General features: G+C 49.5%; 1 protein-coding gene and 1 long non-coding RNA gene across 3 annotated transcripts; one reads left to right on the top strand and one right to left on the bottom strand.

Annotated features, from left to right (window-relative positions):
- Nucleotides 1-997: 997 nt before the first annotated feature.
- Nucleotides 998-2,326, top strand: LOC128626937 (uncharacterized). The gene is made up of 2 exons (XR_008391062.1): nucleotides 998-1,266; nucleotides 1,508-2,326. It is a non-coding gene; the product is annotated as an uncharacterized LOC128626937 (long non-coding RNA).
- A 267-nt stretch (nucleotides 2,327-2,593) lies between these two features.
- Nucleotides 2,594-12,238, bottom strand: FKBP4 (FKBP prolyl isomerase 4). 2 transcript variants are annotated; one of them, XM_037133930.2, is made up of 11 exons: nucleotides 12,148-12,238; nucleotides 11,223-11,357; nucleotides 9,112-9,256; nucleotides 8,537-8,679; nucleotides 7,566-7,686; nucleotides 7,284-7,440; nucleotides 6,558-6,648; nucleotides 6,378-6,461; nucleotides 5,950-6,135; nucleotides 4,755-4,994; nucleotides 2,594-2,801 (listed from the first exon to the last, which is right to left on the bottom strand). In XM_037133930.2, the coding sequence occupies exons 2-11, from the start codon at nucleotides 11,325-11,327 to the stop codon at nucleotides 2,709-2,711; spliced, it is 1,365 nt and encodes a 454-aa protein (XP_036989825.2). In that variant the 5' UTR covers nucleotides 11,328-11,357; nucleotides 12,148-12,238; the 3' UTR covers nucleotides 2,594-2,708. The 2 variants fall into 2 exon arrangements, with proteins under 2 accessions (XP_036989825.2, XP_036989824.2); XM_037133929.2 differs by lacking the exon at nucleotides 12,148-12,238 and having other exon boundaries at nucleotides 11,223-11,732.
- Nucleotides 12,239-12,513: the final 275 nt, after the last annotated feature.

Genomic DNA, 12,513 nt, shown 5'->3' on the forward strand with positions numbered 1-12,513 from the left:
GGAGGGACTTTATAGGATGGAGAGCCTGGAAATACAGTACTTGGGAGATAAACTTCGTAGAACTTGATGATTTAACTAGCACTAGAAAGATAAACCTTATTTAGACTTTTCCAGAAACAACCTGAAAATTTGCACAAACAGCTGAAAGTACTGGTTGCTATTAGTTTTCCTCATTCGAGCACATCCTCTCCATATGGAAAGATTTAAGGGTTGGTGAGGAAAGTGCAACTACCTGGGAAATGAATTTGAGCATTGACCCAGAGCAGTTGAGTATCTTTAACCTTAGACTTCTGGCCAGTTTAATGAAACAGCCTCACAAGACAGTTAGAATGTCACATAAACCAAGACTTGTCCAGCTACAGGGTGCTACACAAGTGGTGGTTTTATTTTTTTATTAAAATTTTTTTTTACTTATTGCCTTGACTGGTGTAGCTCAGTGGATTGAGCATGGGCCTGCGAACCAATCACAGTTCGATTCCCAATCAGGGCACATGCCTGGGTTGCAGGCCAGTTCCCAGCAGGGGACACAGGACAGGCAACCATACATTGATATTTCTCTCCCTCTCTCCTTCCCTTCCCCTCTAAACATAAATAAAATCTTCTTAAAAAATTCACTAAATTTTCTTTTTTACTTATTGATGTTACAGAGAGGGAGAAATATCCATTCGCTCCACTTATTTATGCATTCACTGGTTGACTCCTTTATGTGCCCCGAGCTGGGATCAAACTCACAACCTCAGTATATCACGATGATGCTCTGAGCTACCCAGGTAGGGCACAAGTGATTGTTTTAAATTCCTGGACTCCTATAGAAGCACTCCAAGCTGGGAGGAACCTCACGAGCCCTTTGTCCGTTTCCCTATTTTTGCAGTTGACTCAACTTGCCCAAGGTTACAGGAATCTCATGGCTGACTTTGGATTTGCTTGAGATCTCACATTCCAGGAAGACCTTTCCAGTAACTTCTCAGCCTTGGTTTCCTCATCTGTAAAATGGGGCGATACATCCTTTGTAGGATGGTTTGCAAGGATGTGAATCTGCATGAGGCTCTTCACCTAGTGCTAGGCTTATACCATGCTTAATGAGGGCTAGCTGTTATCGTTGGTTTCAGGGCCACATCTAACTTTGGAATAACACAAAGACACAAGTGCCAAGCCCAGGATGATGATGTGAATCCATCAAAAGAGAAAGTGAGGACACCGGCAAAACAGAACCCCCAAATTTTAGTTCTTGCTCCAGCACCAGCCATGCTGTATGAATCGGCAAACGTAAGTTCATCTTCCATAGTCAAAGTATGAAGGAAATTCTTCCGGAAGGAACTCTGCAGGCATGTGGGTAGGCATGCTATCTGTCACTGTGTAGGAATTTAACAGCCCACACAGGATAGGGGCATGGATGTCACTCTGGCCTGCTGCCTGTGCTCCTTGGCTTCTCCCCAGGACCCCATGCTATAGGGGTGAAGGGTCAAAACAACAACAACAAAAAAACCATTACGTTTTTTCCTGTTAGGGCCCAGAAAGAAGTTGGAAAGTGGCCCTAAGCACCTGTGTTCCCTGGCTCGAGGACTTCTTCCTGCTTCATCTTCATCATGAAAAGGTCTCAGACAGGAGGTGTTAGTGACTTTTGGGATTTTAAAGAAGCCAAGGATGCTTGTGCTTTCTGCTCAGTCAGGCAGAAACAGACAAATCTAACCTCAAAAATAATTACAAGTAGCCCCCATATTTTAGATGTTCACGTGTTCCTCTTTGTGTTTGGAAAGATGACCAAGTGGCAACATTTCCGGGCTGCTGGGGGCAGTGCTGGAAGCGATGGCCAGGCCTCAGCAAAGGCACTGACTGCAGCCCATGTGGGGCCCAAAAGGCCAACTACAGCTTCTCTACCAGGTGCTGCATTTGAGCAGGACTGGGGATGTGTATGGTGGGTAACTCCCTTAATTTTATCCCCAGTATGGCCACCAATGCCCACCCTCTGAGGCCCAAACAAAAAGGGATGCCTGACACAGGTTTTATTGTTTCCACTTTATTGCTCAAGTGCAGAACTTGAGATGGGCCTGGACCTTCAGCAACGTGCAGAGAGGCTGAGGTGGTAAGGAGGGTGGGGGGACATGACCTGGCTGAGAAGGCAAACAGGTCTGAGAGGAAATACTGGGAGGGAATAGAGGGGGTGGTCATCATGACACCAGAAGACATCAACCACACCATCAGGGTAAAGAAGGGAACAGAGAGGTAATGGGCACAACAATGGTTTTTCCCATGCCCCTGGCACCCACATGGAGGCCACGTGTTTTGAAATGGACAGGAAGGAGGAAAATGGCTGCCCAGGAGGTTTCCCTCTACACCCTGGTTTCACATCTGACCCCACATCCATACCACTAACCCCCTTCTACCATTTGACAAATTGACAAGCCAAAAAGCGGAAGCAAAATAAATTAACATCCTTATGAGTATGTGTGGATGGACATTGGTTCATGTGTAATGGGGGAAGGGGGGGAAAGGGGGAGGGGAAGAAGGGGTAAAACACCTAAAATGATCCCCTACCTCAATCCCCCAGCCTGCTCCTTTCCCCCTTCCCCCAAAGCCACCATCCAACCAGATAGAAAAATAAAGGTCTAATTCACTGAAAATTCTTCAGTTTTTTACAAAACGAACAGGGTGGAGCAGAATAAGGAGCAGGGGAAGCAGGCAGCTGCAGGAACAGGGCTGGAGGGAGGCTATGCTTCTGTTTCCACTTGAGACTGGCTCCCTGCCACATCCTTCTGCTCATCCTTCATCTCTGCATCAGCATGGTCCCCTGCTGCCTTGGCCTGTGAGAAGAAAGAGGATGAATTCCAGTTCTCATTTGGTCCAGTCACCTGATGAGAAAGGTGACTTTTATTCCATGCCCCCACTCTTGCCTGCCTGCACTCAGCCCATCTGATGACACATACCTAGCACCCTGACACCACATATATATAGTGTGTACCAACGCATACTCATTCCCAAGTAAAAAAAAAAAAAATACACATTGTCCTCGCTGGTGTTGCTCAGTGGACTGAGCACCAGTCTGCAAACCAAATGGTCACCTGTTCGATTCCCACTCAGGGCACATGCCTGGGTTGCAGGCTAGGCCAGGTTCCCAGTTGGGGAATGTGTGAGAGGCAACCACAAACTGATGTTTTTCTCCCTTTCTTTTTCCCTCCCTTCCCTGTTTAAAATAAAACCTAAACAAACAACCAAAAACAACAACAAAATATACCCCCCAAAATGTACATATTAACTTCTAGCAGGATTACACAGACACAGCAATTTTCGAGATGTGTCATGAAGATACATTTGCACATGTTTAAAACTATGAATTTATAAAATGATTTCTTACAATACGGTTTAGAACTGTACTTGTCCACCATGGTAGTTACGTGTGGCTACTGACCACTTTAAATATGGCTAGTTCACACCCTGGCTGGTGTGGCTCAGTGGACTGAGTGCCGGCCTGTGATTCAAAGGGTCACTGGTTTGATTCCCAGTCAGGGCCCAGATCCCCAGTGGGAGGCGTGCGAGAGGCAACCACACATTAGTGTTTCTTTTTCTCTTTTTCCCTCCTTTCCTCTCTCTAAAACATGAAAAAGAAATCTTTAAAAATTTTTAAAAAATATGGCTAGCTCAAATGGATATGTTTTAAGTATAAAACAAGCATTGAATTTTGATGACTTAGTCTAAAACACATGAACTCAATTTAAAAGAATTACACATTGCAATATTTAGATGCCCTGAGTCAGCTAGAAAGTATTAAAATTAATTTCGGCCCTGGCTGGTGTGACTCAGTGGGTTGAGTGTTGGCCTGTGAACCAAAAGGATGCCAGTTCGATTCCCAGTCAGGGCACATGCCTGGGTTGTGGGCCAGGTCCCGGTTTGAGGGTGTGTGAGAGGGAGTCAATTGATGTTTTTTCTCTCTCCCTATCCCTCTATCTAAAAATAATAAAATCTTAAAAAATTTAATTTCACCTGTTTCTTTTTCTTTAGTACAGCTACTAGAAAATTTAACATTATGTATGTGGTTTGCATTTTATTTCCATTGGACAGTGCTGGTTTAGGACACTGACTAGAAACAGGGCACTGGGTAAATGAGGTGTGATGTTGTCTGTACAATCAAATACTAACTACATAAGCATAAGGAAGTGAAAGCTCTTTTGGTTACTGATGTAAAATAAGCACCCAAGTATGATACCAAGAAAGCATGGTATAAAAAACAGGTAGAGCATGTTGCCTTTTATTAGGGAGAAGGGAGTAAACATCAATGTGTCTGCTTATAAATGTGTTCAATATCCTGAAATGATACAAAACTGGTAACATCAGTTGCTTTTGAGCAGTGGTAGACTTTTTCCTACACATTCTTTTTTTTAAAAAAAAAAATATTTTAGTGATTATGCTCTACACATTATTTTTGTACAATTTGAATTTAGCTATGTAACTGCATTACTATTTTAAAAAGGGACTGAGAACACACGTTGGGAAGCACAATGGGCAACTGACTCCAGACCTCTAGGACTTGCAAGTGGTTTCCTGCCCTGACCACCAAGGAATGCTAGCTCTGACAGCAGGGGTTTTTACTCAGAGAGAACATCCATGCCACTGCTCCAGGGATGAGGGCAACTTCTGGTTTCCAGAACTGGCATAAACAACCACAGGGACGAAGAGCCCACACCAGCTATATTGGGCTCGGGACAAGGAGATGCACAGAAGAGACATTACCTTGTCCCTACACTTGTCTAAATCCTTACCTTGCTCTCCTCCTCAGCCAGCCTCTCAAACATATTGGCATAGAGCTTCTTCTCCCGTGCAAGCTGCTTTCGGATTCGCTGCTGGCAGACAGCCAGCTGGGCCTTGGCAGCTTTGTTGCTGGGGTAGAGCTGCAGGACCTTCTGGAAGTCAGCCCGTGCCAAGTCAAAGTCATTCACTGCCAGGTGGGCCTCTCCCCGGCGGAAAAGGCCCTTCTCATTGTTGCTGTCCAGCTCTAGGGCCTAATAATGGAGGAGGAATCAGCAGTGAGACCTCAGCTCCTGTAGCTCACCTGGCCAAGACTGGGTTTCCAAGGTACCCTCAGCAGGATGGTGGGGAATGCAAATGGCTGGCTCCACCCGTAAAAGAATGAGTCTTGGGACATTAAATGGACAAGACCAAGGCCTACAAAGGAATCTCTTCCAGTCCAAGAGGAGGCAGAGAGGGAAGACAGGTCTTCAGATGGAGAAGAACCTCTGAATTCTTTAGAATAAGGCAGGTGTGTAAGAGGGAGAGGCTAAGAACCAGGGTGAAGCAAACACTTAAGTAGCTCTTCCCATCCAGTGTGTCCTTCTAGCTCTGGGCCACCTGCCTCCTTCCACTGAAGTGCTTACTTTTTTTTTTTTTTTTAATTTATTTAGTTATTTTTCAAGTACAGTTTTTTGTCTACTTGTCCCATCCCAGCCCCCCCCATCCCGTGCTCCCCACCTCCCTCCCATTTCCACCCCCCTTAGTTCTCGTCCCTGTGTCCTTGATATTTGTTCCTCCAAATCCCTCCCCTTTTCCCCTTAAAATTCCCTTCCCTCTCCCCTCTGGTCACTGTCCCCTTGTTCTCTATTTCAGTGTCTTTGTTTTTATTCTGCTTGCTTGTTTGTTTTGTTGTTTAGCTTCCTATTAAAGGTGAGATCATATGGTATTTGTCTTTCAACACCTGGCCTATTTCACTCAGCATAATGCTTTCCAGTTCCATCCAAGTTGTTGCAAAAGGTAGTAGCTCCTTCTTTCTCTCTGCTGCATAGAATTCCTGAAGTGCTTACTTCTCATCCCCTGCCTCTGGGTCCTGAATCGCTGAGCTCCCAATGGTCCATCCTGATTATTCCTGCCTTAGTCACTGAGGGCAACTTTTAGACATGCCGGCAGCTCGCCCCCAATCTTGCCTGTGAAAGTTGCTCCAATGTGTCTTTAAAGGGGCCTCACCTTGTTACAGCTCTCAATGGCAGCTGAGAAGGCCTGAAGCTTCAGATGACACATGGCCAAGTTAAGATGGGAAGCTAGCCGAAGGGCCCATGCCTTCTGTGCGTCCTCATCAGAGAAACTTGACTCATATTCCAACCAGGACACAATCTTCTTGTACTGCAGTAAAGCCTGCTTGTACTTGCCTTCCTAGAATGGGAATGAGGCTCAGTGGCACCAGGCTGTCATACCTCGCAGTCAACACAGACCCGTGGTCGAGTCCTGCCCACCCCAATGCCCCCAGGCAACACCAGCTGTCTTGTACTAAGTGAAGACTACAGGTGCCACTTGTCCACTCCCTGGCAGAAACTGACCTCAGCCACCAGTGGGCAAAGGTGGGCCCAGAGGAGCCCTCCCTGGGTGTGTCCTCAGGACCACTGCTGCTGGCTCACCTTGAAGTACACAGTGCCCTGCTCTTTCACTATGGAGCTCTGCTCCAGCTTCTCCTCCGAATTCATCTCCCAAGACTCCTTGGCCTGCCCAAGGGAGAAACACAACCGTCAGTGACCCCAGGGAGTCACCTCCAGGGTGGGAGGTGACTTCAGGATGGGGAGGACTTTGAGCCAACTCACCTTCTCAAAACTCTGGAGGTGGATTTCATATTTCAGGTCAGCGTTTGGTGGGATTTGGAACTTTTCCTTCCCAATACTGCCAAAAGCATAGCTGTGGGGTCAGAAAAAGCCTCTAAGCCATCTCATCAGCAGTTAACCTGCTCTACACTGAAAAGACTTTCTGTTTCCCAAGAAGTACCTCCATGTCCTATGTGGCAGAATCTTCCCTGACCTCCGAACCAATTAGTTATTCTCTCAGTATCTTACACATCCCTGTGACAGCTCCTGCTGTACATACACTGGCATGATTACTAACTGAACTGGCATCTCGCTGAAAAATGAGTCAGTAGGTGGCAGGAACAATGTCTGAGAAACTAGACATTGTCAGCACCATGCATGGCACAGAGTAAGTGTGCTTCCATAAAAGTCACCAATGAGTGAGTGAACCAATGGAGCACGAAATCCTTGATGTCGGTGAAGGAGAGAGTCTGCAGCAGCAATGACTGAAAAGATTATGCTTTGATTCAAGGAGATGTGGACAGTTGTGGCCATGCTCCTAAATACAGCGAAGAGACCATAACGGCCTATGTTTGGTGTACCCAGAGGCACAGTGAGCACGAATGAGGCTGTGGGGGCAGTGAACACGTACTGAGAAGAGGATACACATGGCCAGCCATTTAACTCACTGGGAACATGTAGATCTCTGACCTTGATTCACCCACGGGCTCTACCAAGCCCACTCCTTACCTGGGCTTGAGGTACACAATGGAATGTTCTCCTTTTTCCATGTGCTGAATGGCTTTCTCCAGCCCACTAGGCAGATCCAGACTCTCCCCCTCGCCGATCTCAAAGCGGAGCTCCCGCTGGTCGAATATCTGGTCCTTGTAGTGCCCTTCCAGTGCGACTGGCATGCAGGAAAGGCAATGGACCAAGTGCATGAGTGGGGGGGGGGGGACTGAAGAAGGACGCCATCAGCATCCCTCTATGGTCTCATCACTTCCTGCCCCCAAGACGCCCTGGTGTTCTCACCTTCCACCACAGCACCCTCATTGGGCCTGGCATAGCCTTCGCCCCGAGTCCGTATTCTCCGGATGATTCCTCCATCTTCTTCCTCTGTTAGGTCCTCCCCCTTGAACTCGCACAACTCTACCTGTGAAACAAGGTAGGGCAACAAGTCCTGTCAGCACTAACTTGTCAACAGTGAGACACAACTTCTCTCTCATTTAGAAAAGTCCCTCCTAACTGCCAGACCAGGTCTGACCAGGAGGGCAGCCACACTAGGAGCGAACGAAGTGGCACTTTTGCCAAGTTCTCAGGATTTTCCCCGGTATCAACTTTGGTAGATTTCAGGTAACCTCAGGAGATCAATCTATGTGCTACCTGCTCTGCACAGTAAGGACAGGTTCTAGTCCATCCTGACTCAGCTACTTGAGAAGCCCAGTCAGTGTTAGAAATGACCCAACATCTTTCAGCAGTCTTCTGAACATCCTCCAAGTCGTAGGTGGTGATTAGGGCTCAACTACTTGCAAAATGACCAGTGTCAAGTCCCACCTCCTCAGAGGAAACTTTCCTCACCTCCCTGACCCACAGGGGGCGGCATCTCCCCCCTCCTCTTATCTCTAGGCGCCAACATTCTACACTGTCATTTGTAACTGCAAACACATTCTGAACTCCTGGCTCCTTTCAAATTATACCCCATCTCCTCTGAGCACCACTCTTGAGATAAACGTGTCTCTGCCTATACAGCCTTGACTCTGAAGAGGGATTCATGGGCATCTCTTCCCACCTGAAACCTCCATCGTAGCCTCAGTTCTGGCAACAGCAAGCTGTGGGCACAGCAAAGCCAACTGCCAACTGCCCTGGCCCTTTCTCTGACCCTTAAGGCCAGACCCTTAGCTTTGGCTACATTGTCTCCAAGCTGTAGGAAGGACTGGAGGGCAGCCAGGCCCTGAGCTCAGGTAAAGCTGGCTCTATGCCTTGCTCCCTGGCTGGGCACTTACCTCAAACACAAGAGTGGCATTGGAAGGGATTTTTGGAGGGCTGCCTGCCAAACCGTAGGCATATTCTGGCTTGCAAGTGATGCGGCATATTTCTCCCACCTTCATGGTTGCTACAGCAATGTCCCAAGCCTTGATGACCTCCCCTGTAGGTACAGAAAGGAAACAGGTCCTTCCTCCTTGGCAGGGAACTGACTGGGCTTGGTGGCCCTAGAGTATGATGCCTGAGGGGAAGCTGGACACTCTTTAGAAATAGGACCAGAAAGGTAGAAACATGTGGCTGCAATCAGTGCTGTCATCTCAGACCCCCTAAAAACCAAACTGCTCAACTCTGGAACAAAGATATTCAAGAAACAAGGCAGTCCCTTCTGAACAGGAAGTGAGGTACTCAGAGTGATCAGAGCAAGGAGAGGAATTAGTGGAGTTACTGAACAGTGCGAGAAAAAGGAGCAACAGCAGCAGCGAAAGCAGCAGTTTGCACTAAACCATTCCTCCTCAAGCTTCTGAAAACATGGTCCCTGCTTGTGACCGCTTACATCCTCCCTGAAACCTAGCTACCAAGCCTAGGTTTGGCCTACCTTTTCCCAGATCAAAGGAGAATTTGTCTTTTCGGTCCAGACTGGAGTCAAACTTGGTGCCATCTAACAACCAGCCAGTGTAGTGAACTAGGACTCGGTCCCCAGTCATGGGCATCTCTGTGCCTGTGCCCTCTCGCTTGATGACCTGGGAGGAAAGGGGAGAAGGTGAGTACCCAGGGATGGGGATGGGGACAGAAAGAGGCACAAAACAGCCTGCATGTTTCTGACAGGTACATAGAGGGAGTCTCCTGCCTCCTTGTAAATAGAGTCAGGGGACCAATGTCAAAGGATTCTGATACAAAGCTTGGCTAGAAGCCAAATGACCTCCCATCTTTCTTGAGGTGTAACATGACTTGCTTTGAAAAGATGCAGACAAGCCCTGGCCACACAGTGCAGTCAGTTAGACTGTCGTCTCGACCAAGGTTGCAGATTTGATCTCCAGTTGGGGCACATACACAAGCAGCACCCAATTAAGTGGAACAACAAATAGGTCTCCCTCTTAAAAACAAACAAAACAACAACAAAGAAAACAAACCCAGGAGACAAAAGACTCAAGTTCAAGTTTTTGCTGTATGATCTCGGACAGTCACTCAAACTCTCTCTACCTTATTTGGAGTAATGACCATCTCTGTCAGAGTTGTTGAAGGACTCAATTGGTAAAGTTTATCAGCAGCAAAGGAAGAAAATATTTACGCTCTATGTTCTCACTCCTCTTAAATGCCAGTGACCCTCTGATCAGAGTCGGGTTTGGAGATGAGGAGAGGAATGTGAGTAATGAAGCCTGTGAAAGAGGGAATCTGCCACATTATGGACCAGCACTGGGGTTCCCAATCTGGCCCTTAACTCAGACTCTGGACACAGCATTCCTGACTGGTAGGATAGTTCGAGTCCTTTATTTTGGGGCTAAGAGTATTTCCCAGGAATTCACAAGACGAGGCTTCTCTTTCTTAGCATTTATCAAAGGTCCCTCCATGGGCCATCTGGTAGGTGTGTCATGCCCTCTAAGGAAAGGTTCCACGATAGAACAGACAGGGGATTGAGTAGAAAAATTAAGGGAAAGGAATGGAGGATAAAAGGGACCTGGAATAAACACTTGGTAGAAATCACTAGGACCCTAGAGAGAGAAGGGAAAGCCACATGCCCACCGGCAGAGCAGACTAAGATTCCAAGATCTTGGGGGAAAAGTCACATGCATTTGTGGAGCAGATAGGGACTGCAGGAGGTTTGCCTATCTCACGCACAGCAGCAGGCTCCCAAGCAAAGCACCTCCTTTAGGTCCCAAATCAGGGAGGTGGGGGACGGTCCGAGGTGCAAGGAGGAACTACAGGTCCCGGCATGCACCGCTCCCTCGGTTTCCCAGGGTTGGGGGAGGGGATACAGCAAAGCCGTGCGGGTGACCTAGCTAAGCCCCAGCCTTTAAAAAAGGACTACCTAAAGGATGGAGGGTACCAGAACCTTCCTCGAGGCCAGGTCCGGGGAACAAGTTGCACAGAAGGCTCTGGGTGAGGAAATTACTCTTGTGACCGCTTCTGGTCCTAGCTAATATTTAATCGCCAAGGGTTGGCAAGCTCTCGCGCCACCAACGGTGAAGGCGGCCCGGGCCTTCCAGGCTGCGGCTGGCAAGGATGGAGCTTGCAGTTTGGTCTCAGCTGCGGGGTCGCAGCAGGCCTCGCACCGGGTGCACGCTGCCCAAGGGACCTAGCTACCTCTCGGCGTGCACCGGCGAGCCCGTCCCTCCCCTACTCCCCCGCCTCACTGCACCGGGAACGCCGCAGTAGGCGCTGCTGAGCTGGGGGCCTAGGTCCGGACCACCGGCCTCCAAGGGGGCTGGAATAACGGCCAAAAGTAGGTCCGCGCACCTAGGCTACCCCCTTCAGAGCCTGAGGCCGTCCTCAACTCCCAAACTATACAGCCTAGTTCAGAAAGGCAACGCAACTGGCCGCCGGCTGCACGAGCACTCCACGACCGGCCCGGAGCCAGCAGAGGCGGCCATCCCCGCCCCGTGTCTCGGCCAGGGGCTTCCAGACTCGGCGGGAAAGCGGCTGCGATGGACGCTCCGGGCTCGGCCGCCCCCAGCTGGCTCCGTGCTCCCCCGGCGTCCCCGCCCTTACCTTCAGCACGCCTTCATCCTGCTTGGGACTGATGTCCACTCCCTCGATTCCGAGGGGCGCCGGCTGCACCCCACTTTCGGCCGCCTTCATCTCCTCGGCGGTCATGGCCGCTCCGAGCGCCGTTTACTCTGGGAGCTGGGCAGAGGGCGCGAGACAAAAGCCCTCTCAGCCGCCGGCCGGTCTGCACCTGGGTGCGAGCGCCGGCTTCTCAGCCTCCGACCTTCGAACTAACTGGTCCAAGGCTCGAGCCCCTCAGGTTCCCCGCGCGCTCGCCGCCCGCTGCAGAGGAGGCTGTGGAGGTGCAGGAGGCGGGTTCTGAGCCGCACAGGGAGTGATTGGTCCCACCCGCAGCGGGGGGAGGGGCTGGGAGGAGCCGGAGCTGGAGCGCGGGACCGAGGGGGTGGGGGTGAAGACGTTTCTCGAGACGCCGGAGGCTAAGGGGGTTAGGACTATAATGATGTGGGGGCTAAAGTGAAATTTTCTGTTTGTGGTTCATTCCTCCAGCTGGCTGCCTGGCCCTCCTCCCCCCACTCTAGGGCTCCTCGGAATCTGAGGACCGCCCTTCCCACCCCCCGACACCACGCTCTCCTGGGCTCTTCCGCTTCCCGATCTAACCGGATTCTTCCAGATCCTTCTCCAAGCCCCTCCGTCATCACTCCAGTACTTAGCCTGCCAAGCCAGGTTCTCCCCGTACTCGGCAACCTGCTTCGTGGTTTGCACAGAGAGTGGTTTGCGGGACGTCACTGGCAGCGCGTCCGTCTCCCTTGGGACCCCAGATGAGCGTATTTATAAATGCCGACAGTAAATACAGTCGGTCGGCCTCCCCGCGTTCGCTCGGCAAGGACACTTAACGATTGGGGAGGAAGACCGGAAGGGTACAGGAACTGGGGAACTGGTGCAGGCGCAGTGAGTGAGGAGCGCTTACCCCAGTGCACAGAATTGGACGAGAACAGCGTCAATTTTCCCAGAGCCGGGAAGATGTACCTCCTTCAGCTCTTTGAAGAGCAGTCAGTCGATTTGCACGAAATGACTCGCTGAGCTAAGGATTCTTATACGGGGCACGTATTGGATGATCCGTCCCTGACAATAATTAAACTGCTCATTAGGTTAATATTTAAAAACAAAAAATTGTTTCAAGTTGTGAAAGTCGTTCCATTTTACTAAAGGCTGTGGCAAGGTGTATTTTCTTATTATTTGGTTACCAACTGTTTATGGATCTGTGGAGGGTAGAGTGCCAGTGTGGTGGGTCAAAGCTCTGCAGCACCTAGTTACTCAATTGCTTTTTTTTTTT

The sequence above is a fragment of the Artibeus jamaicensis genome, unplaced genomic scaffold, assembly GCF_021234435.1.
Source record: "Artibeus jamaicensis isolate MK-2021 breed Jamaican fruit bat unplaced genomic scaffold, CSHL_Jam_final contig_1028, whole genome shotgun sequence".
Lineage (NCBI taxonomy): Eukaryota > Metazoa > Chordata > Mammalia > Chiroptera > Phyllostomidae > Artibeus > Artibeus jamaicensis.

Coding starts and splice junctions, on each gene's coding strand:
- FKBP4 (XM_037133930.2), bottom strand. CDS start 11,327: ATGACCGCCGAGGAGATGAAGGCGGCCGAAAGTGGGGTGCAGCCGGCG. Junction 6,136..6,377: donor AGGGCACTGTGTACTTCAAG/GTGAGCCAGCAG, acceptor TTCCCATTCTAG/GAAGGCAAGTACAAGCAGGC. Junction 4,995..5,949: donor CCATTGAGAGCTGTAACAAG/GTGAGGCCCCTT, acceptor CTCCATTATTAG/GCCCTAGAGCTGGACAGCAA.